Here is a 25069-nt window from a genome sequence, read left to right on the forward strand (position 1 = left end):
TTCCAGCCCATTCTCTGTTCTGGTCTAATCTTCTAAGCTCTCTTCTTGGACTTCCTATTAAGGGTTTCAATTCAGCCCAGGGGTTCACCACCCATTCCCTGACAGCCTTTACATATTTGGAGACCTAGATTGGGTTGCTTTTTTGTCAATAATAATAATCAAAAATAGAAACTAATAACAATGATTATTAAAAGTAACAATAGTACTTAGCAACAAGGACCTATGCATTAATGTATCCTTCTCTCCCTAGAAAAATACACACATGATATAAAAGATTGTGCACTGAATGTAATTCAATTGAAGGTTCTGATCCCCTTGAAATTCAGTCCTAGAAATGCAAAAGCAAAGCTGGATACCTAACTTGGTGTTACTTGGTATCCATTTTCTATTTAAATAAAAACACATCTTCGGAAATAAAACCAATGTAGCTATTTTAGTAGCTTGCATTTCAAAAAATAGTTAAATAAAAATAAAAATATATGTGACTCTGGGAGCTGGGATTATAGGTTTAACCCCTCCAGCCTCCTGTTCCATGGGTTATACAAAGAGTTATTTGGGTGAGAGGTGGACCACTATGACCAGAAGCTCTTCTTTACTAGCTGGAGGCCGATCACAGACACACCTCTTGGCCTTACATAATTCATAGCATTTTACCTCCATGACAGAAAGAACCCACTACCAGATACATGGCACAGGAAATATCTTTTATTATTCTGTACACTTATTTTTCCACGAAGAGAACAGCTTTTAAAATAAATCCACACCAGACATAAAACCTGCATGACATTGGAACAGTCTGTGACACAGAGAGGGCACCCCTGGAACAATCCTTATTTACACAGAAGTGGAGAAACAGAGGGATGAGGGCAGGTACCCTAAAAGCAACTTCACATTCACCAGTGTCTTGGTGGCTTCTGACATTGCAGCGGTAACTATGCTGACACCCGCACAGCTATGGATCCTGGGACTCACAAGGGCATGACATGTCACCCTCAAAATCCTCAAAACAAAAGGGTTGGATTTTTTTTAATACCAAGTGTTTCTGGCATCAGTTGAAAACATATCGGAGAAGGAAGAACTACTGAAATGTCCAGAAAAATCTAAATTTTGGAGGTCAGAAATCTGGCATTTCTCTACTCAACAGATTGTTGGTCACCAGATCATTCTGGAAAGTCCTACAATAAACGATGTGCTTCCCTCACTGTAAATTTAGCACAAGAACATTGTCATGGAGACAAGAATTTTTTTTAGCCGGTTGGGACCTTTGATTATCTGATCCAACCCTTGCTTGTGCAGACAAAGAGCCCTGAAGCCCCGAGAGACAAAGCTCTCCCCTCCCCAGGAGCCCGGCTGGGCAGCTGCAGATCCAGACCCGAGCAGCTCTGAACGCTGTGCTGGGTCTACTGCACCACACCTCTCTCTGTTCTTCTCCATCCCACGGCTTTCAAAGGAAATAAACACATGAAACAAGCTCAGCGGGCTTCTCTGCTAAGAAATGACTTCTTTGGTAAGAATGCCCCGGTCTCCATCACAGGGCCGCATCACTGGTCCTACGCCCAGAGGCCCCAGAGGCCGCTGACCCCATGGGCGGGGCCGCCGCCTGAGAATTAAGGCAGCTTCGGGGACTTGTATTCAGCAGGACATTTGGCAAGAGTTAGCAGCTCCCCCTTTCTCCTTTGTCTCATTTGCATCTAGAAGGAAGACCCACTAACAGGTGGACACGGAGGCACTAGACATTGAGTAGATGCTAACGGCGGTGGTCTTAAACAGATATTGTACGTTTCATGGAAAATAATAATCCTTTAAAAATCTGATATAATGCAAAAGTGGTCATATACAGTACACAGGAGCACCCTCGTGTCGGGTCACCTCTGCTATCAAAAAAAAGGCCACAAAAAAGAAGCCAAACATTACTTAGGATAAAGGACATACTCCCCTCCATTAAGTGTGGGTGGAAGGTGAGCCCAGAGTGTCTGCCAGCACCTCCATGAGAACTTCCAAGGGCTTCCTGGGTCCTACCCCCGCAGGGGGAGTCCTGGGCTTGGGACCAGACCCTCCCTCACTCCAGGCTCAGGAGCCAACTCCTGCCACAAGCAGCACCATTGCGTTGGTTTGGTGTTGGGTCAGCTAGCACCACATCTCCGATTCACCCTTGGGACAAATGTCTGGCAGCAGAAAGGCCGCGGGCAGGTGGCAAAGAGAAAACTGCAGGTTCTCTCTGTAGTGTGTCCCGACTCTGATATATTTACAGGTTTTTCTGTTCACCCTCATTTCAGCCAGCTAGACTCAGCTTGCACACCCCGCTGTTCCCCAGAGCGATCGCGTTCATCAAAAAGGGGGCAGCTACATGGTTTCCTCTGGCAACCAGCTAGCTGAGAACAAATGACATCCTCTCCCCTCTTCCCTTCCTCCCACACATTGTTCTTTTGCTAAGAAACCCTCCCTGGCCGCTTGACTGGGGGTTTTAATTTTAACGACAGCCCTGGGTGGTGTAAACCATAGTGTGCAGGGGATTTCAGAGGGCTCTGGGCTGAGAGGCAGGGGATCTGACTTGTGGGTCTGACTGACCCCTTGGTAGCTGAGAAAGCTTGACCAAGAGTGCCCGAAATGCTGGGCCTTGGTGTTCCCATCTGGGAAATGGGGGCAGAGACCGGCCCTGCTGTCCTCACTGAGAAGATGGGAGGAGACAGGGATGAAAACACTTTGTGGAAAACCAGCTGTAACACCAAGAGAGCAGTTGCCCTGCACAGGAGGATTCAAAGTCACTTAGGGGACCAGGCCGCACCCATGATGGGTCACCCTACCCTTGCCTCCCAAACTCCCACCTTACTGTTCCACTCTGTGGGATGCTCCACTCTGTGGGATGCTCCACTCACTCCCAGGTCCCCCCTTCCATAGTGGTCCAAGACCCCTGCCACCTGGACTGCCTTAGACTTTGAGCTGGCCTTTTTACATGAAAAGATCAAAAGTCTTCTGATTTTTCCTCTTTTCTCAAAAAAAAAAGAAAGAAAGAAAAAGAAAGAAAGAAAGAAAGAAAGAAAGAAAGAAAGAAAGAAAGAAAGAAAGAAAAGAAAAGAAAAGAAGAAAACCCAAGGACACAGACTTAGCAGGGAAATCTCAAGACCTTCAGAGAGAAAACCGTCTCCCTGCCCCAGCTGGCCCCCACATAACCCTCTTCTGCAAACTGGACGATTGATTGATGGGCTCAGGGACACCCCAGCTTTACGCAAAGCACCTTCCAGATGTGTGTCTGCCTACACTCCCAGGATGAATGGCCTCTTTATTTATTTATGGTCCAAGAGTCTTCAACAGGGGCTTCCACAGTCACAACAAGAACCTCTGAATCTCGATGTCTAGCGAGGGCATAAGAGATTCAAACCCCAAACAGAAACCCCAAACAGATGCCTCCAAACTCCGAATCCGTACTCTGAATGAGCTGAAACGAACCACTACCACCACCAGAGGGCGCCAGGCGCGAAGTGTAGCAGAAGTCAAGCTGGAAATTCTCTAAAACCACCCACCTGCTCCATCAACTCAGAATATTCTCCCCTTGACTTGAATGACCCGGTTGCTATGTACTTGGCTCCACTCTGCCCTCAGATGCCAAGTCCAGATCACGAAGAGACACAAAGAGAGTTTTCAGGGCCAACCCCCCATCACGTGAGAGCCGGGGACCCTGCTGGGTGGGATCCCCCAGGGGAGGCTTTGCAGGTGTCTGTGGACAACAAATAAACAAAGAGCCTGTCAGGGTGCCCTTGGGCATCCGCCTGGCCCTGTGAGGATGGCAGAAAATTCCATGGTAGAGACACACTTCTGGCTCTGCTGACTTCCTGTCCCAAGTCCCCCAGATGGTCTCAGAAGCCACATATGGGTTTCTGGGCCCTGTGTGCCCGACAGAGCAAGACCCCCATGTGGCCTCTCTGAGCTCAGAAGTATCTGCAGAACCTGCTCACTGGGGCTCATCTACATTTTTGCCTCGTGACATCCATGGCTCTGGACCATCTGACCACCAGAAGCTGGAAGAATGTTCCAGAACACACACACGTCAGACTCAGCTTAGCCAGAGTGAAAACTAACTATGAAGGTTTCTGCTCACGATCCCCCAAAGCACCTGTCCACAGGCCCCTGATGGGGACAAACCAACCCAAGCTCCCTGACCAACGTTCAGATCCACAGCGTTGACTGGGTGGCAAGGGAAAGAGGATCCACTGCCTTAGACCCAGCTGGGCTTTTTGTCTGTGTTTGGTTCTATGGCATCTGACCAAAGGGAACATCCCTTCTCTGACCTGGCGGACAGGATTTCTCCTGTGACCCAAAGTGCAAGCAAACGTGGTGGGCAACGCTCCCGAGCCTGGGGCTCAGCTTGGGCCAGATCCCAGGCTGCGCGAGACCTTCTCAAAACAAAAGAGGTTTTGCAGAAGTCCTTCATCCTGTTCCCTCCCCTCCTCTTCTCCCTCGAGGCTTTTCCAATCGAAACCCAAAGCCCCCAGGCCAGATGAACAGAAGGTGAATAAAAACCAGGTCACTGAACCATTTGCAACTGGGAAAGAGGAAGAAGGACGGAAAGAACATCTTTCAGGAGAGGATTGCCAAGGCTGTGTCCGGGGTGGTAGCGAAGCCTTGGACCTGGGCGTGGGCACAGCAGCCTCCTCCTCGGGCCGGGTCAGATGGCCAGCCAGTGCTGCAGCTGCGGACCAAGACGACAGGCCTTTACGGCAGGGCCAGGGCGGCCGGGGACCCAGAGGACCAGGGGCCCGCCGGGAAGGGCAGCCAGGAGCACGGGACAGGCGGGGGACACACCCACTCGCTCCAAAGTCCCCCGGGAACACGCAGGCTGGTTACCTGACTGTCACTTAGGCCCAGAAAGGGCGAAGCAGCCTCCTAATGTCACACGGCAAGTCTGAAACAGGGGGCTCACCAGGACCCTCCCCCACTTCCCAGCCCCAAGGACTTTAAGGGAGAAGGGCTTAGGTCAACGTGTTACTGATGCACCTGCCGCTCTTCCTTCAAGATAAGAGATCCCCAGCCTGGTGCGACGGCCACTCGGAGGGAGAATACAGCTTAGGAAAGATCGGGCATTTGGTTCCCAGGACCAAGGAGCAGGGGGGCAGGCAGAAGCTGGTGGAAGCAGAAGACAGCCCCCCCTTCCTGGCACCACACCCCCGAGGCTCGGCCCACAGCTGCCGGGGTTTGTAGCGGGTGGGTGTGCGGCCAGCACACGGCGGGCAGCAGGGAGGGCCCGTGCCGCAGCCCCCTCCGCAGAACGCCCCGGCCGCCACCTACCTGGAACTGCCTGACGTCCCTCTGCGCCACCAGGTGATGCTCGTTCTCCGGGGTGATGCCATAGGCCAGCCTCTGTGAGAAGATGGACGGGGAGGAGGTCTCAGCCAGGCCCAGGGGCAGCCCAGCAGCCACCCCCGGATAAAGGCCACCTGCTCTTTGGCCCTGAAGTCCCGCATGAACAGCGTGTGAGGTCCGTACGAGACACGTCCTGGCCCTGTCTGTGGCGCAGGTGCGTCCCCTTTGAGTCAACTACCCAGTCAAGGTTTATCGGGCCAACTACTGCGGTCAGACGCTAGGTGAGGCCCTGGGGCCCCAGAAGCCAGGGAGCCGCACGCGGCCTCTGCTCTGGGGGAGCCCACGGTGCCTCGGAAGGGCTGGCCCTGGGCCACGGAAACACACGGGCAATTCCGAAACCACGGTCGGGACTGATGCTGCAGAGGACAAGCTGGGAGCGCAGTGGGGGTACAGGGGGTCGGGCAGGCCTCCCACGGCGGGGACTCAGGGAATGCTTTTGGATCAATGACACATCCTGGCCCGGTGGGAAGCCCTCCCGGAGTGTGAAAAAGGAAAAGCTCAAGGCAGATGCTGGTTCCCACCTCCAGGATGAGCTCACAGAACACAGGTCCCCCTGGTGGCCCAGAGGCTCAAGGGCAGGAACAGGTCACAAGGCACTGGGGGAGGGGCAGACACAGCCCGCCCGGACCCTCTTCCCTCAGTCCCTGGCCCTGGCCGGCTGGCTTCCTGACGTCCTCATTTGTCTGCCCGTCCCCTGGTTAGAATGTGAGCTCTGGGGGCTCCATCTAGTGCCCAGCAGCCTGGCAGCAAGGAGCTGGGAGGTGAGGCATGGCGGTGGGGGAGTGGACGCTTCACCTTGCAAAGTAAGGACGCGAGGCGAAGACTGGCACGAATATTTATAAAAGAAAGGGCATTTTTAGAAAACCAAATAGGACAGACATGGTTTCAGAGCAAAGGCACTCTTTCCTAAACCCTTCTCCGTGTACGTGCACACAAGTAAAAGAAGAAGATGTATTTTGGAAATCTCTGGTCCAGGCTGGAAGGCGTCAGGTTCAGGAAGGAGGCGGGCAAGAAGCCGAGATGGCCAGGCCACCGCCAGCTCAGCTCAGACTGGGAGATGGGGACATGCGGGACCCGACAAACCTCAGAAGGGGGCTCGAGGGGTGAGTGGCCCCTCCTCATGTAAATACAATGGCAGGGACGCAGGAGGCCATATGCTCCTGTGACACAGAACCTGACAGCAGGGGGCAGGCGGTGAACCCCGTCTTTGGCGGGCACCTTGCCAAGCGCTCCCTTCTTCTTCCCCAGGTCCGTACTTCTACGCGTGAGAACACGGGGGGGGGGGGGGGGGCTCTGGGGTCCGCGTCGGGGTGTCCACCCTCTCTCATGTCACCGGGGGACTGGCGATGGCCGCCCTCCCAGTCCCTGCCCCGAGCTCACCTCCCGAAGGGAGCCCCGAATGCTGAAGAACTTGTAGATGCCGTAGGCGGGGACCAGCACCATGGAGGAGAGCGCGATGCCCCACCCGACCCAGTTGGCCCAGAGTGGGAAGACGTAGTCGTCGTAGTTGAGCGGCTTGAAGTTGATGACACTCACCACCACCACAAACTGCGGGGACAGAGGAAGGACGGAGGGAGGAGAGACCGGGATGGGGAGAGGCGACAGAAAGGGGGGGGGGAGCCCGGGAGGCGAGGCCGTGGGCGCAGGGAGCACAGAAAGGGCAGCAAAGAAGGGAGGCGGGAACAGAGAAAAGGAGGTGGAGAAGGAGGAAGAGAGCAAGAAGCAAATGATGACTACAAGGACACAAGAGCAATGAGAAGGCGACCGTGGAGCCGGCCGAGGGGTGGCGCGCACAGCCCCCTGGGGACCCGGCCCCCTGAGACCCGGCCACGTGGAAGCCTCCCGGCTGGGAGCACCCACGGGCGTGACCGGGGTTGGAGGCTCTGCGTCCCGGAACCTCCTCCCTAAGAAGCAGAGATGCCCGTGTCCCCAGCCCGGACCCAGCCCCCACGGCCACCGGTACACACCAGGAGGAAGGCGGGGCTGACAAACTTCCAGCACAGTCTCCAGTAGAGGCCCGGCTTGAAGCCCATCATCTGCTGGATGTCGTTGCTGAACCTGTCCACACCTGGGCACACAGGGGACACGGGGCGGGCCGGTCACACGGCCCACCCCCTGCCCCAAAGAGCCCCAGGGGCCGCCCGTGCTGCCCTCCGTGAGGGCCAGGCCCCTGGAGGGGGTGGGGTGTGGGGCAAGACCCCGGCTCCCCGGCACTTAGGAGACCCGGGCCCGGCCACCCGGCAGGCGCGGAGGACACAGCCGGGCCTAGGTGGAGGACGCCCCTACGTGGAGTGGGTCAGTCACAGACAGGGGACGCCGCGTGACCTCACTCATAGGTGGAATCTAAACCACAAAACGAGGGAACAAAGCAAAAAAGAGACAAACAAAAAACCAGAGGCTTCACTGCATGGAATGAACTGGTGGTGGCCAGAGGGGAGCTGGGTGGGGGGGCACCAGCGACAGATAAAGGAGATGAGGGGGCACACGCTTCCAGCTTCTAAATAAGTCAGTCGTGGGGCCTGGGAAGAGAAGACTGACACTGCGGGAAAGCCGTTGAGTGACAGATGGTAACACCTTCGGCGTGGCGAGCGCCGAGGGACGTACGGGGTGTCCAATCACTGCGTCGCACACCTGAAACTAACGCGACCCTCTGGGTCAGCTATACTTCAATTAAAGATTTTAAAAAATACACCATATCGCCTTTTATGTGCCACTCCGATTTATTTTTCCAGAGGGAGAGCAGTGCCCCGGGAGCGGGAGGACATGCCCAGGTAACAGAGCCGGGCAGCCTGGCTCCGGGTCGCTTAGAACAGTGACCGCAGCGTGCACGGCTCTTGGCCTGCCCTTTCTCTGACAGAAGAGTCCAGCCTCACACTGATTAACTCTTTGGTGTGACCCGTGGGGGAAAGAAAGGAACAGTTGGGACGCATGTGACAATTTGTGACACGTGCTCCCCATTCACCTCCAGAATAAGGCTGCCAGAGAAAATTCGAGACACCCGGTTACGGCTGAATTTCAGAGAGACAGCAAAAACAATTTTAGTTGTGCATCCCATAGTTGGGACGCGCTCACCCTAAAACAATTACTCTTTGTTTATCTGAAATTCAAGGTTAACTGGGTGTCTTGTCTTCTATTTGCTAAGTGTGGCAACCCTATTCTAGAAGGGATTGCACGGCTTGGGGAGCAGCAGCTTCCTGGGCGTTGCTCCCTAAAAGCTGGCACTGGGTGCCCCTGGAGGTTTCTGCAGCTTCCTGTTAAAATGCAAAGATGAGCTGGGGGGTGGGAGAGCTGAATCCAAGAAGCCACTTGCTCTGCTCTGGAATCAGCAGTGGCTCCCCTGGAAATGGACAGCCCCTTCGCATCTCCAGGTGGTGACTGAGGCTCTTCCACGCGCTCCGGGCCCCCCACGTACCATAGAACCAGGAGACTCCGATGGCTTCCATGAGCACAGCAAACAGAATGGAGGTCCCCGCCGCAAAGGTGTCCAGCAGGGTCAGCACGTACATCCCACCCTGGGCATGGGGACACAGAGCCTGAGGCCGTGCGGGCCAGAAATGGCCACCGACTGTCACATCCATCCCGACTCACCTGTCCGCTGTCCCACTGGCTCAGAACCCTGTCCGAGAAGGCGGGTGACAGGGTTGTGGGGGTATTGTCTTGATGTTACTTATTTGCATTGTAGCAAAGGTCTGAGGCTGGGTATTTCCGCCAGTAACAAGTGAGCTGGCTTTCACAGGGGCTTCTGCTGCCCCTCAAACAGATCAGCAGTTGGGAAGAGTTGCCTGGAATTCTTCAGGCTCAGAGCTGGGAGACTGAGGACGCCTGGGTGTAGCCGGGGGTTAGGGGGGTGGTCAGGCTGCAGGGCTGAGGTTGCCAGGTCCCACCATCACGTCGTGGTCTCCCCTGAACTCACCCTGACCCCCTCCCTAGCCCCAAGACTGGGAATTCCTGGCTGCATTGGATTGAACTGCAGCCCCAGGAGCTCCAGGTGACCCAGAGCCCAGGCCCCCTCACCTTGGTTATGCAGAACAGGGCCAGGAGGAAGGTCCCAAAGGTGACACCAAATGTGAAGAGCTTCCGGTGTCTCTTCAGGACCTGGAAATCGTCCGCCAGGCCGGTGATGACGGCCTCCATGCCTCCCATCTGGACGGAGCCAGGCAGAGTGAGGAGCAGGTATGAGGGGCTGCCCACACCTGAGTCTCAGGTCCCAGGCTCCTTCCGACCTCCCGAAGCCTTGGGGGGTAGGGGGACTCAGGCACCCTGGTGGCAGCCTCGCCCTCCTCCCCCTCTTCACCCCACTCTGCCTTGCTCTCAACCCAACTTGGAACTCAGAAACTATGTGAAGGAGGCTGGAGAGGCAACCCTTGTCTCCCTCTGATCAGCAGGTCCCTGTCTCCTGCCCCAGGCCCTGCCTGACCTGAGAGGGGGACTGATGAGCCCAGGAGGGTGTGTGGGGCGGGGGGAGGGTAAAATGCCAAACCACTCACCCCTGTAATCTATTTGCATATAAGTAAAAGGCTTCCTGGAACTTTAGGCAGCAGAGTCTGACAAGGATTTCTGGCTGCCTTTCCAACTGTCAAGCAAGGGCATCTCAAAGGCCAGTCTGAAAGGGTCACCGGTGAGTAACAGTCATGTGCTTACTTAAGTGACACCGCACGCCTGGGATGGCAGACAGGAAGCACACATGCCACCTCTACGCGTCTCCTCTACCCTCCGCACACCATGTTACCCACATTCAGTGTTCCTTCCTATGAGCCTGGAAGAGGCCTCACAATCCTACTCAACACACTGCTCCCGGCAGATGGGCCGACGAAAGGAAGAGGCGTAAGAGGACCCTCATTCGCCAGCGCTACCCCAAGACTTCTTGCAAACTTACCAAAGATGGGCACAGACACAGAGAGGCCAGGAAATCTACTCTTGCGTGTGGGTACAATAAAAGGTTCTAAGAAACCAATGAGACGCCAAGTGTTTTCGTTGGTGGCTGGTGATGAACTCTAATGGAAACAGTGCTTGGTGCGAGAAAAGTTCCACCCACGCCCTCTCTGCACTCAGTTTCCCTAGGTGTGAGAGGAGGGCACTGGGCTGGCTCATCTGATGGAAGCTTCTGGTATGGATTTCTTGATGCCATTGGAGATTTTATGGGTTCTCGGCCTTGATCTAAGTCTTGCTTTTGTGAATGAGGACTCACTATCTTGTATTTAATTAGGGCTTCTTGGAAACTAGGAATCAGGTGGGAACTTCAGGCCGAGTAGTCAGTGGGGTGGGGTGAAGAGGGTCAGGCCCAGTGTGCCCACCTCACCCCCACCCTGCCTCCCTCCCTCAGTGTGTGTGGCGTGGTCTCCTGAGCAGGGTCACTCACTGAGCTGTCAATCCCCAGAGCCAGGAGCATGATGAAGAACACGACCGCCCAGAACGTGGATCCTGACAGGGTGGAAATGGCTTCTGGGTACAAGATGAAAACCAGACCAGCTCCTGTAAGAAGCACCGAGGACCTGTCAGTGACGGGCTCCTCGGGTCTGAGATGCGGGTGGCGGAAGAGTAGCCGAGGCCCAATCAGCCCAGCCGACTCCACAATATTTGGTCAGTCACCTGGGGCAGACCAAGGGTTTGTGGATGACAGGTGCCACCGGCTGCTCCAGCTCCTAGTTTCTTAGGTCCCAAGGAGGCTCACCTCCAGCAGCCAGGCCTGAGAGCTGGGCTTCACTCAGACAGCTGTAGGCTATGGGCTGCAAGCCCTGCACCCCGTACACCCTCGGGGAGCCTCTAACTCTCAAAAGCCTGTGGTCCTCAGAGTCCATATGAGTTCCTCCCAGGCCTCAGCTTCTCCGTGGCCATAAGAATAGGAGCAACAGGAGGGAAGGGCAGAGTCCAGAGTCGGATGGCTCAGGGCCTGAATGCTAGCACCATGGCTCACTGGCTGGGTGACCTGGGACAACTCACGGGGCCTGAGTCTCAGCTTTCTCACCTTTAAAGTGAGTTGACTCACACGTGCCTCACAGCACCGTGAGAACGCAAGCAGGCATGCCAGGGGCTCAGCACAGGGGCTCCACAGTCCGGCCCGCTAGCCTGACGGGGGGAAGGTTCTGTGGCACATGCAGGAGCCAGGCCGGCCTGGAACGGCCACCAACGGCCTCAGAGAAAGCGGACAGCGTGGAAGCCTCCAGGTCCAGCCCTCGTGCTCCCACGGCCTCGGGAAAGCCCCTTCCCGGCTCTCTTGGCCCCTCTCCCGTCGGCGGGTGGCTCTGCCCACCCACCTTCAGTGGCCACATCCTCGATGTTGACCTTGTGCTCATGGGCCATGTAGCCGAGGATGGAGAAGATCGCGAACCCGGAGATGAAGCTGGTGACACAGTTGATGGTGCTGGTGAGCAGGGCGTCCCTGGGGGAGAGAAGGCACCATTTGCTTAAGTCCCCCGACACCCCCACCCGGCTCCCCCAGCCCCGCACTGTCTATGGGACCGCTGCTTCCAATGCCACCGTTTCGTCAGTTTCCCTGCCACCACGGGGACCCCAGCGCCCCACTGGCTCAGGACCTGCAGGTGCAGGGAACAGACTGACAGCTCCCAGGGGTCACTCTGAGACCAGAGGCCGGTATCAAACTCTTGTTGGGGAACCACATGACCAGCCTCCTCCTTCAGCAAAACTGTCCGCAGCTCCCTGCTGCTTCTCAGCTTCTCACCCAGGCCTTCAAGAGCTTTGTCGAGACGACCCAACCTTCCTTCCGGGCTTCCTTCCCGTGCGTGACTCCCCAGCACGCAGTCTTGGAACAACCCAGACCAGTAACTCACTGGCCCACAGACATCCCACCTCGCTGGCTCCTCTCGGGCTTGTCCCCACCGTGCACGCCGTCTGCTCTGTGGCCACCCATCACAATCCCAACTGTCCTCCAAGGTTCCCCTCCACCTCCCCTCCCTGCTCTTGCCGATCTCCTGCAGAGGCTGATCCCCCACTTCCCGGGCCGGCCTCCAGCCTGACCCCCGGGCATGCGCTCATCCCACTCACTCTGTCCCATGCCAGAGGGTGGTGTGATTCCATCTCAAGCCCTCGACAGAGTGACGGGAGCGGATCCAACACATGCTCCTGTGCGGAGCCCTCGCAGCGCGAAGCCCTCGGGAGGCAGAGTCAGAGGCTGAGCTAGACCCGGGCCGGGATGTGGTCTTCTGACTCTGCCGCCCGGGTGGACTTCCCAGTCTGCCCTGCGGTTTTACTTCTGCTCCTGCCAGGCCCTCACCTCTCGCGTGACCAGCCCTTGCCTGTCTGGGCATCAGATGGACAGACAGACAATGCTGTCTGCTCTTGAGAGCCACACAGTGCTCCTCTGTGTCAACTCCCTGTCCCCATGACCTCCCAGCATTAGTAGCCTCAACCTTCCCAGCCTCTCACCTTGAGTGTCTAAGAGGTGTCCTGGACTGGGAGGCCCTCCTTAGGACCCCCACAGGCCACGCCAGAGTGCACAGAACACCCCCTCTGGAGTTCATGGAAGGTCCCTAGAAGAGTTCATTTGTCCACAGACCAGAATCTTCCCTCCCATCCCTGCAGGGGTCAGTCCCCAGGATCTAAGGCTTTCCGGAGCCCTGGCCAGGATCTTACCTGTAGCAGTTGTTGTCAAATTTGTTGTAACTGGCAAATGCAATCAGGACTCCAAATCCAGCCCCCAAGGAAAAAAATATCTGGGTTGCTGCATCGATCCATACCTGAAATGGGCCAAGAGCCATCACCCCCTGCTTCCTAGAGAGTGGGGAAGGCTGCTCCAGGAAGGCTGGGGAGCCCCGGGGCGTGTCTGAGACCCAAGGAAGTGAGGTCTGAACCAGCGATGGGCAGCCACGCAACTCCTCCCCAGAAGCCTGCGTGAAGCTACGGTGGAGAGAAGACCACGGCCTCTCCAGCAGCTCCTGGCTCTGGTGGCCATGAACGAGCTCAACCTGGAGGAACTCACTGGGTCATCTGATGCCCAGATTTTCAAAGAAAATGACTAAACTCACAGTTCTAGGCTAGAACGTGGATGGAGTGAGGGCAAAGGGTCTGACCATCTCAGGGTTTGCACAGACAGCATCCTCAGGAAAGGGACAAGGATTCCCAGCAGCTTCAACCAGCCCACAGCCAGCGCTGACTCCTCGGGGAAGGTGGGATGCTGGGGTTACTTATTCCAACTACTGGGTGATGAAAGCACATGGCTGGAAGCCCGGAGATCTGGGTACCCTTCCCACCCCTACTCCCGCCAGTTTCTAGCCCTGGCCAATCTCACCTGTCTGCACAGTGGGGGTAATTACACCCAGCCCACTGGGACAGAGAGGCCCACGCAACTTGGACTTGCAAGTTTTCTGTCACCATGTTATCCTAGGCTTCCCCTACTCTAAAGCAGAGGCTGGACCCAGAGAAGCAATCCGATGGAGGAGGATAGGTCTGCTCCCGGAGATGGCATGCAGGCTCCGTTTCTACTCATCAGAAAGAACAGGATATTTGAACAGGTGCCAAACAAACAGAACTCTGACTTGTTTCAGGATTTACAAGACTGGTTCGAGTCTTAGGCTCCGTTATCTTTCTGACGGTTACTAAGGAAATAGGTTTCCCTCTTGGTCATTGGACTGTAACACTGGTGTGTTGGGACATTGTAGCTATGGGAGGTGTGTACTGAGACGTGCCCCTCCTATGTTGCTCCCACCTGCCAGGATTACTGTGGTTTCAGAGAGTGTGAAGAAGCCTTTGGGGGGCACTTGGGGGACTCAGTCAGTTAAGCATCTGCCCTTGGCTCAGGTCATGATCCTGGGGTCCTGGAATCGAGCCCCACATCTGGCTCCCTGCTCAGTGGTGAGTCTGCTTCTCTCTCCCTCTGCCCCCTCCCTGCTTGTGTGCGCTCGCTCTCTCTCTCTCACATAAACAAAATCTTTGAAAAAAGAAAAAGAAGCCTTTCGGAATAGTGAAGGGAAGTGCTGAGGTGCTGTCACTGACACAGGCTTCAGGGAGGAGGCAGAGATGATCTCGGCCATGGCTGGAAGATGCTCAAGGCCCTGGGTACCTCCGACACTGTCTCTGATCCCAACCTCATCCCCCTGCACTCCACATCATCCCATCTTCATTTAGTTCATGTCTCTGGGCAGGACAGTGAGTGGAGGAGGCTGTGGCAGCCTGGAGGGAATCAGCAGGGCCCAGAGCCCTCTGTGGAGGCGGCTGCTTCTGCCAACACCGTGAGATGGCAGCAGAGGGCAGGGCGAGGACTAGAGCGTAGAATTAGGCTGGGGTGACTCAGTGGGGACTAGGAGGCCATGGCAGGTGTCAGGACTAGGACAGGGTATTGCTCCCCTTGGAAAGAGGGGTCTGTCAAGGACACCACGGAGCCACAGCGTCCCGGGCCATCAGAGCTGGGAGACCGTCAGGTGCAAATCAAACGGGCATCGGTCAGATGGAGAAGCTGTAGCCCCGTCCACCGTCCCAGGCGGCGCCGCAAATTTGCATCAGAGCTGGGACCAGATTTCCTACCACTGCCCTGAGAACCCGCCCCAACCCCGGCCCGAGCGTGGGTGATCCCTGGGCACTGACCGTGGCCTCTTTTAGGCGGTAGAAGTCGATGTGCAGGTAGGCGTTGATGCCGTTGGAGGCGCCGGGCAGCGTGATGCCGTGGACCAGGAGCACAAACAGCACAAGGTAGGGCAGCGTGGCTGTGATCCACACAACCTGGCGGTGGACAGGCTTGCTGTGGGTCCGGCCCCCGCCTGGGAAGGTGCACGGGCCACACGGTGCATGGGCCACAAGCTCCATCTCCAGGCGAGGCCATGCCCTCCAGCAGCTCGGAACCAGGCGGGAGAGCCGCACGTGGAGGCGGCCCTGCAGCCAGGACAAAGACTAGGTTCTCACAGCACCCAGCACCTCCTCCTCTAGGAGTTGCCTCTACTGACCCCTTCAAGTGGCCCCAGGCAAGCACCCACCGTTATGCTCCCCACTGCCGCATTCCCTCCAGTCTGTCCTTCCCGCCTCTCTCCATCTACCTTCATTCAAACATATCCTCCCAACTCATTGGCCAAGAAGGGGTTCATTGTCCAAGAAGGGGTGTGGCTGGGCAGAAAGCAGAATCTCTGGCTGTTCTTTATCTTGGGTCAGATTTTGGACAAAGACAAACTGTCTCATCCAGAACCCCATATAGAAAGAGATTATCCCTAGACTAAAAAGTGACATTTCTCTCACCCCTTTGCCCAAGCTGGAAAAATAGAGACGAAAAGTAGGGAGAGGGGAAGGTTGTATGGGCTTCCTCGCTGTCCCTTCTCACCCCCGACTACACATTAGAATACTCTGAAGAAAGTTGTAGTTTAAAATGTCAAAGTTCAGATCTTATTCTTGGGATTTCTGATTTAATTGGTCTGGAGTGGGGCCTGCACTTCAGTATGTTTTGAAAGCTCCAGTCCACGACATCGCCCGGGTGATGTAAATGTGCAGTCAAGGTTAAAAATCACTGCAATAGGCAGATGCAGCCATGGAGAGCCTTGCAGAAAGAAGACAGTGCCCCCAGCAAAAGAATTTGCTCAGGGCTGTGTTAGCCAGACCCAAGAAGACTCCGCTAAAACAAAAGAAAGCACATGATTTAAGGGCCAGAGGGTCCTTCTTCCCAAAGTCCTGGCACTATGCAGCCCTTAGAATCTTTACATATCTCTGGGGGGAATATGGAAGCCTGAAACATGACTAGGGGTAGAGTTCTTTACTGGTATAGAAAGATGTGGGCTCAACACAAAAAATGAAATATGAAAAACCAAGTTCTGTTTTCCATGCTTACATTGAAGACTGGGATTTATCCTCTTTGTCTGTCTTTCCCATTAGACCAGGGGCTCTTTGGACACAAAATCCCTACATTTTTCAAACTTGTATTTCTAGCACATGGCATACATGAGTGCTTAAGAAGCATTTGTTGGATAGAGGGATGGATGACTGGACAGTTGCATAGATGAATGATTGGATGTGTGGATGGATGGATGGATGATTGAACAGCTGTATAAATAAGTGACTGGATGGATAGATGCTTGGACAGTTGTATAGATGAATGACTGGATGGATGGATGGGCAGATGGATGGATGGATGGATGGATGGATGGATGGACAGATCAGTGGACAGTTAAATGGAGGAATGATTGGATGGGTGATTGGACAGTTGTATAGATAAATGATTGGATGGATGGATGATTGGATGGTTGGATACATAGTTAAATGGTAGATGGATGGTAGGTAAGTACACTGTTGAGCACATGGATGGGTAGACAGATGAGTGAGTCAGTGTTAATTCTGAGGGTCAGTTAGTCCAGGAACAAATGAAAGAATGAGCAAGTGAATGAATGAGCAAATGAGTCAGGGAGTAATTAAACGTCTCAATAGTTGGTCATGTCTTCTCAGGGAATCAGAAGAGGCATCAGACTCCTCTGCTTCATGGTATCCAGTTGTTCCTCCATCATTCCTTCATTCTATTTTGAGGGGTAGTCTTTGTGGATACAGGCTTTAGCTCTCTGTTTTCTTTCAGAAGTGCAGGAACAGGAGGACAAATTGCCAAAAACAAATAAGAAGGAAAACATGACTTGGAAAGTGGAGCCATTGCAACTGGTTGACCTCACATCAATCCTGGATTTATTCTCCCAAACTGGGACAAACGAGTGCTTAGTGACAGGCACAGGAGGAGCCTTCACATATCTTTGTATTGAGCCCTAACCTGTGTTCCCCTAAAACTCATGTCAACAGCTGCAGGCCCAATGGTTGGCCCAGCAGGCCAGGTGAGACCATACTCCACCATCAAAAAACATCCTCAGCTCTGACTCCAAGGAATCTCCCAGGGGGACTGCAAGCAGCACTCACTGGTCCTGTCTGAGATTCTAACGTGGATTTAATTTGGAACATATGAGGACACAATGAACATCAGGGCATGATGGAGCTGACCCTGACTGCACCAGGGAAAGGGGAACCTGGAGACTCCTGGGTGGCTCAGAGGTTGAGCATCTGCCTTTAGCTCAGGGCATGATCCTAGTCCTAGGACCAAGTCCCACATCGGGGTCCCTGAGAGGAGCCTGCTTCTCCTTCTGCCTATGTCTCTGCCTCTCTCTGTGTATCTCGCATGAATAAATAAATAAAATCTTAAAAAAAAAAAAAAAGAAAGAGGAGCTTGTCCTGTCCTTGCACATGTATTGAAAGGAAAATCATCTGAGTCTTATGGAAAGTTCTCAGAATTGCTAGTGGAAGTGAGTTCAGCTGCCTAAAATCTTGTGCAAAAAGGAAGGCTCCCTGGATCCTTGGACAACCACTAGCTCCTACTGACGTGTGCCCAGTATGCAAACTGGGCAAAGGGAAGGGACACTTGGGCTCTTGTCATCTCCACCCTAGGCTTCTCTGCTCTCAAAATTTTAACTTGCAGTGCATCTCTGGCCACAAAAAGCCAGACTTAGTCCATCTTTGAGCAGGACGTGAAAAGAGTGAAGAGCAGCCCGTTGTTTAGCCAAATGTCCTCAGTCCCCAAGGGAGGCCACTGCTTTCTATCACCTCAATCCAACTTCTCATCCACCTTGTGTTTCTACGGATCAGGGCTAGGATTTGTTTGGCTCTAGGGTACCACGCTCAAACCAACAGCTGATAATCACAATGAAGAAAATCTTCGCTCTATAAAAGGAAGAACTTTCCAGTGAACAGAGCTCTCTAAAGAGAGAATGAGCTTCCAGGAGAGATGCGGAGATGGTGAGGCCCCCATCATTGAAAGTGCAAATATTGCCAGAGATCCAGGCATTAGGCACAAGATTGCCTAGAGCAAGGTGAGGCCCATGGACCAGAGACATGAGCACCCCTAAGGAGCTTGTCAAAATTGCAAATTCCCACGCTGTGGAATCAGACGGTCAAGGAGAGACCCAGCATTCTTGAGTTTTGACAAGCCCTCCCTCCATGTGATTCTTACTTGCATTAAAGGTTGAGAAGCACTGCGCGGGGTCACCACGAAGGTCTACTCTAACACAGGGATGCTAAATGTCTGTGCTTTATCAGTACAAAACTGCACTGATTTAGCCTCTAATGATTCAGAATGTATCATCTTCTGAACTGGGTTTTAAGGACATTTGCACAAATAATGAAAATATACAAGATTTATGGGGTGAGGGCTTGTACTGATGTTACATTAAGAAAATGCTGATCTGTAAATATTTTAGCATATTCATCACTCCCATGCAAATGATGTTCTTCACTATAAAAATATCATTTGCATTTGAGCAATGGGTCCAATTAAGTCACTAACTGGACCCACCGATGGTTCCAATAATGGGCTCAATTAAGTAGCTAAGGCAAGGCAGGACCAGCTTGTATTGAACCATTAGTGGGAAGACTTGGGTAGAAGAACTAGGTGTTGAAACTCACAAACAACAAAATGACCTTTCTATTTAAAAATTCTAAAACTCATTTTTTTTAATTGGTCCGGCTTTTTCCCCAACCCTACCACTCTTGCCAGAATCTGAGAGGTGCTCTGTCTTTTACCGTCCCCCAAACAGCCGGCAGCCTGGCAGTGCAGTGGCGGAACGTGGTGGCCATCTCTAGCCAGTTCTGTTGTCTTGGTTTATCTCCAGGCATAGGAGAGCCCAAGGCTTCTGAAAATTCAGGCAGAGCAGGTAGGAGCCTGGGCCCGCCACTCCCCCCAGAGCTGCGCTGAGCCTCCTCAGCAGAGTCTGCAAACCTCTGGGGTGGGGACAGAGCATTGGAAGGGGTGCTGAGGAAGGACACAAAGGCAGGACAAGGATCATGTATTGAGCAATTTCCATCTGCCAGCCCTGGACCAAGGACCTCCTGTTCATCTTCCCAATGACCCTGGAGGTTGGCACGATGACTAACTGCCCTCCGTAGGGAGCAGCATTAATTCCAAGGTCACCCAGCAGGAAACAGTGGTGCCTGGACTCCAACCCAGGTGCTCTGGTCACAAAGCCATGTTCTTAATCACTCACTTCCCTGTGTATTTGGGAGTCAAGGTCAAGTCCTAGCCATGCCAGAGACTTTGGTGACACCCTGTCCCCCTCCAGGCCTCGGCCTCCCCATGTGTATGAGCTGGTTGGCGTAGATGGCCTCTGTGTGCCTTCTGTCTGACATTTAGGGGCTCGGTGACTAGGCTGATGATCTAAAAGCCAGTTCAGCCAAAGACTCGGGAGATGGGAGAGGCAGGCAGGACTCTAGAATTGCAAGCAGCAGCACGCATGCTCCCTAACTGACTCCCTGGAGGCTAACTCCCCACTCCAACCTCTGCCCTTTACCCTGAGATGGTCAATGGGCAAGGTCAGAGTGCGTGATGTGGGGTCACCCCTTACCTTGATTCAGACTGTGCCCCGCCCTCCACCATCCCTGCTGCCACCGTGGAATGGAGTCACATCTCCTCCCGGGCACAGAGCCCTCATTTGCCAAGCCGGGAAGTGTGAACATTCGCAATTCATTTCAGGCTGCTCTGCGGCTGTGGAAGCCTGCTAAGAAAAGCTCCGTCCTGTTCCAGATGTAGTCTGGCCAGAAATCAGCAGTGTTCTTGATTTTCTCCTGAGCCAGTTTATAAAAACAATTAAAGACCGGGCACAGGAATGTCCTGAGTGAAGCTCCCTATTCTGGAAAGCTCCCTCCCCCATGGACAGCCAGGGGCCCTTTCCTGCTCAGCCGCCAGCAGAATGCTGGGGGAGGATTTACGTAAAATGTGGGCTGTGGCTTTGGTTTGGGGGGATTTATGGAAAATGTGGGCTGTGGCTTCAGTTTGACAAGTTTCCACCTGGTGGGGGGTGGGGTTCCCCTAGGGGCCGAAGGGGGGGCATGACTCCTTGAAGGTGCCTTTGCACAGAGGAACTGAGCATGCTCAGCTCTGCTCCTTCTTCCCATCAATCTCCCATCAGCCACTCCTGCTCCATCGGACCAAGTGCTACACTAGCTGGGGCCGGTTGTACTCGCCCTGGCAATGGCTCTAGGGCACTTAATCTTGGAATGCAACATCAGGAGCTGCGGTGGCCTCGCGCCCACGCCAGGAGAGTAGTAAAGCTCAGATGTCTGCAATTCTGCTGCCTGCAGAGGCCAAGAGAGCCGTGCTCCTGAGACCCAGGAGAGGAGCTGAGGGGCTGGACGAGGCTGGCCTGGGGCTCCGGCACCTCAGTGGCTTCACTGACGCTGAAAACCTTCCGCTGAAAACCCCCTCCCTCTCCGCATCCCTATCTGTTCCTGTCCTTAGAGACCTAGGCCAAATGCCACCTTCTCCATGGTCTTTGGTTTAAAGAGCTAATTCTAATGCAGGATCTCTCACTTTTTTTCACCATGACAACTCATGTTAACAAACAACTTGTAGATCGACACAAAATACACACACACACACACACACACACACACACACACGTGCGGATGGCTATAGCTAAAATCCAAACTCCGAAAGCCAGCTGCTCCTTTACCATGCACAATGCATTCCAGTCCATTTCCTTCTTAGAAAATTGTCGCGATCCGCTAAATTGATTCAAGGGCTGGTGCAAAATACAGTTTGTATTTCAGTTAAAATGTAACCTGACTCCCTGATATGAAAGGATCTTAAAGTCAAAAATTAAAAAAAAAAAAATCAAGACCTAGAATAGTATGTTGTACAGTTTGTGACCATTACTGTTTATTTAGAGAAGGACACACATGTCTCTGGATGAAGACTCAAGAAACTAGCAACACGGGTTGACCTATGCCTGTCTGTAATACATATAAGAAGATACGCAATTGGAGAAGGAATTGGTCTTTATTCTTTAGTCACTAATACTAGTATCAAGCCTGGCATGTCGCAGGTGCGTCCATAAATGTCCATAAATGCTTAATAAGTTGTACTGAATTTGAAGGAACACTCAGTGAGGCTCCCCAACTTATTTATCCACCCACCCTTTTCCCTTTCTTCCTACCTTCCTTCCTTTCCTCATGAATGCTTCAATAAATACTTACTAAGACCTACTCTATACCAGGTGCTAGAATGGTAGGGGTCCTAGCCTGGTTTTGCCCTATCACAGAATTTCTTGCAGCCCTGGTCTGCATTTTATTTGGCTCCTCCTTGGGGTACACTCTGGGTCTCCACCATGCTGTTAGGAAGTTCCACTTCAAGCCTTTCTTGACTGATTTCATCCCCACTGGCTGCTGGTTCCCTGTCACTGTCTTTGCTCTCACTGGCATACCCACGGACTCTAGGAATACCAGACATTCCCCTGACGCATGCCACTTGCCAAATCACTTGTCTAATGAAGCTCCTTACAAATTCACACTTACTTGATTATGGTAGACTGTTGGCCTCATGACCCCCAGTGAACCCACAGCTGTGTGAGTCTCCTCCCACACTGATTCTGGGCTTCGCCATAAGATTTATCTTGGCCACTGGGCCAACAGCAAGCATGATGCAAGCAGAGACTGGAAGAGCTACTTGCACACTGGGGCTTGTCTGCTTGGAACTTGCTCTTGGAACTCAGCCGCCATGCTGTGAGAAGCCCAAGCCACTTGGAGAGGTTTTGTGGAAACTACCCAAGACGCTCCGCTTGACAGCTCCAGCTGGGCTCCCAGCCAGTACTCACCACCATCCATGAGTGTGTGCCATCTTGGACATTCCAGCTCAGCCATGCCCCCAGATATGGAGCCTGGCAACAGCACAAGGAGCAGAGGACCCACCTATCTGGTCCCAGTCAACCCACACCATCACGAGAACAAAATGGTTATTTTAAACGACTACATCTTTGGGGTAGTCATTGGGGTGTTTTGTTATGCAGCAGTAGCTGATCACAATACAAGGAGAATTTCTCAATGATAGCTTCTTTAGGACCAGTCAAGCTCCACATGGACCCCATAGGGTCCAAATGCGGTTGTTCTCATGATGTTCCCCAGGCTCAGAATCAACATGGGCCATGAGATGAGGGGCTCCATACAGGGGTGGGGAAGCGTCACACAGGTCAGAATGCAGACTCTGGTGGCCCTCTTATGTCCCCGGCCCCCTCCCCATAGCCCTCTTCCCAGGAAACCTAGACCTTTCTTTGCAGGCACTCACCACTCTGCTGGATGAAGTACACTGGTTTCATAGTGAAGGAGATGGTTATATTCCAGAGAAGGATGCAAATTTGCATCAAGTTCTAGGCCAGAATTCATGATTTATCCAATACACAAGAATAGGTTGCTTTAGGTTTTTGCCTGAGACACTTGGGGTGTCCCAATCCCTGGGAGCTTTGGTGGAAAAGCATGGAGCCCTGATGCACACCTCCACCCTACTGCTGGGAGACTTGGGCTTAGGGAAGGTCTCCCACTTAGCCAGTGGCAGAGCTGGGGAGTGTGCAAACCCCAGCTCTCTACTTCCACTTCCACATTTGCTATTTGCCAACTACCTAGTTACAGCTAGAAAAAAAAAATCTTTTTTTTAGGCCAACTTCCCAACTTAAATAGAAACAAAGATTACCTTTCCTGATGTCTTCACTCCTTTCCAGAGGCTAAAAAACAGGATGACCACGACGACCATCAGACAGAGCAGGAGCTGCCACTGGGGCAGGCCGATGTCATGGATCCCGCTGCTCTCGTGAAGGTGCAGGACGCCACGCCTGCCCGGAGGAGAGGAGAGGGGACCAGGGAGACAATGTCGTCAGACAGGATGACCAAGGCCTTGGCCCACAGGCCAGTCCCCGAAGGCGCAAACTGCTGGAAACCAGCTTTGGGCTGCCCCGGCCAGTGCCCTGCATTGTTTGGGCCTGTTCCGCATAGTCATAGCCTGTGCCGGGGACTGGCCTGGCCTGGGCCTGCAAATCATCTGTCTGGCAAGTCTTCCCGCTCACATCTGTTTTTTAACAAAAATTTTCAATGTAACAAAAATCTCTTGAGTGCTACCTGCATGCCTGGTCCTGGGGAGATGGTGGTAAAATAACAGGAAAAGTCCTGGCCCTGAGAGCACTCACGGCAGCGCAGCGGTTCTCAATAGGAGTGATGGGGCAGTTTTGACGTCCCCGCCCCCAGGGGGACACTGGGACATTTAGCAAGGTGTGGAGACACCTTTGATGGTCATGAGTTAGGGAGGAGGCCGTGCTAGAAGATCGTGACTGGGGACATCCTACAATGTACAGGATGGCCTTAACATCCTGCAGTGCACAGGACTGCCTCTAGCAATAAAGAATTATCCAGTCCTGGGGAACCTGGGTGGCTCAGTGGTTGAGCATCTGCCTCCAGCTCAGGTCATGATCCTGGGGTCCTGGGATCAGAGGCCACATCAGGCTCTGTATGAGGAGCCTGCCTCTCTGTCTCTGCCTTTGTGTCTGCCTTTGGTTCAGGTCATGGTCCCAGGGTCAGCCCCCCCTTCTGACTCTCTGCTCAGTGATGAGTCTGCTTCTTCCCCTCCCCCGGCTCCTGGTCCTCCCCCTGCTTGTGCTCTCTCCCATGCTCTCTCTCTCTCAATCTCAAGTTGAGAGTGAGAGTGAGAGTGAGAGCAGGGAGGAGCATCGAGGGAGAGGGAGAAGCAGACTCCCTGCTGAGCAGGGAGCCCAATGCAGGGCTCCATCCCAGGAACCTGGCATCATGACCTGGGCCGAAGGCAGATGCCTAACTGACTGAGCCACCCACGTGCTCCAAATAAATAAAATCTTTAACAACAAAAAGGAATTATCTAATCCCAGACTTTCATGTTGCTGAGTTTATAGATCCCTGTCTAGGGACTAAGATGAGAATAAATGTTTCTTCTATTTGGTAATATCCACTAAAGCTAAAGGTATGCATACCCTGTGTCCTAGCAATTCCATTCCTGGGTATTTACTCAATAGAAATGTGTACATATGTTCATCAAGACACATGTTCTAGAATGTTCAAAGTAGCATTAATAACAATAGCCTCAAACTGAAAGTTACTCCAATATCCATTAACAGTAGAATGGATAAATTATGATATATTCATAAAATGGAATATCATAAAGCAACTAGTTCTCTATGAATAGACATCTCACACAAAATACTTTGAGAAAGAAGTCAAAACCAAAGCCAAAGTCTAATTCTGTCTAATTACACTCATTTAAACTACAAAAGGCAAAACTAATCTAAGGAGTTGGAAGTCAGGAAGTGCAGGTACATCCTAGGTGGGGACGGGGTTGCTGAATAGGAGGGGATACCATAGGGACTTCTGGGATACTGGTTATGTTTCTTGATCTGGGTGCTGGTAACATGGCTGCATTCAGTTTGTGACATTCCTGACATTTCCCTTAGGGATATGCACTTCTTTCTAATATGGTATCCTTCAATAAAAAGTGGGGTATTTTAGGGGCACCTGGGCGGCTCAGCTGCTGAGCATCTGCCTTTGGCTCAGGTCATGATCCTGGGGTCCTGAGATGGAGTCCCACATCAGGCTCCCTGCAGGGAGCCTGTTTCTTCCTCTGCCTGTGTCTCTGCCTCTCTCTCTGTGTCTCTCATGAATAAATAAATAAAATCTTAAAAAAAAAGTGGGGTATTTTAAAGTAAGGAAGACAAAAAGAATAAAATGAGGTTTAAGACTACTGGGGTCTCTCCTACAATCTACAGTGAAGAAGGAGTAAATAGAATTGCACACAAAATGACCAGCTGCTACTAATCTAATCAAAGACCTTAGAATTTAACCAAAGGTCGATTAAGACCAACTGCTAAGATAGTAGACCAGATCCCAGGGGCAGGAGGACCCTCTCACAATTCAGCATCCTTGCAAGACAAAGAAAGCCGAACTGTTTCCGCAGAAGAGAGGACAGCTTGGT

General features: G+C 53.0%; 1 protein-coding gene across 1 annotated transcript in view; it reads right to left on the bottom strand.

Moving 5' to 3' along the window:
* Positions 1 to 683: 683 nt before the first annotated feature.
* The window catches only part of SLC6A2 (solute carrier family 6 member 2), a 47556-nt gene continuing 23170 nt past the window's right edge, over positions 684 to 25069 (bottom strand). The window contains exons 4-14 of the mRNA XM_077898388.1: positions 22772 to 22910; positions 14896 to 15030; positions 12949 to 13052; positions 11613 to 11737; positions 10718 to 10830; positions 9373 to 9501; positions 8771 to 8870; positions 7326 to 7426; positions 6739 to 6906; positions 5284 to 5355; positions 684 to 4687 (exon numbers count right to left, since the gene is read on the bottom strand). Coding sequence (XP_077754514.1) covers positions 4664 to 4687; positions 5284 to 5355; positions 6739 to 6906; positions 7326 to 7426; positions 8771 to 8870; positions 9373 to 9501; positions 10718 to 10830; positions 11613 to 11737; positions 12949 to 13052; positions 14896 to 15030; positions 22772 to 22910 — 1210 coding nt within the window. The 3' untranslated portion in view covers positions 684 to 4663. The remainder of the gene's footprint in view (positions 4688 to 5283; positions 5356 to 6738; positions 6907 to 7325; positions 7427 to 8770; positions 8871 to 9372; positions 9502 to 10717; positions 10831 to 11612; positions 11738 to 12948; positions 13053 to 14895; positions 15031 to 22771; positions 22911 to 25069) is intronic.

This window comes from Canis aureus, chromosome 5, assembly GCF_053574225.1.
Source record: "Canis aureus isolate CA01 chromosome 5, VMU_Caureus_v.1.0, whole genome shotgun sequence".
Classification (NCBI taxonomy): Eukaryota; Metazoa; Chordata; class Mammalia; order Carnivora; family Canidae; genus Canis; species Canis aureus.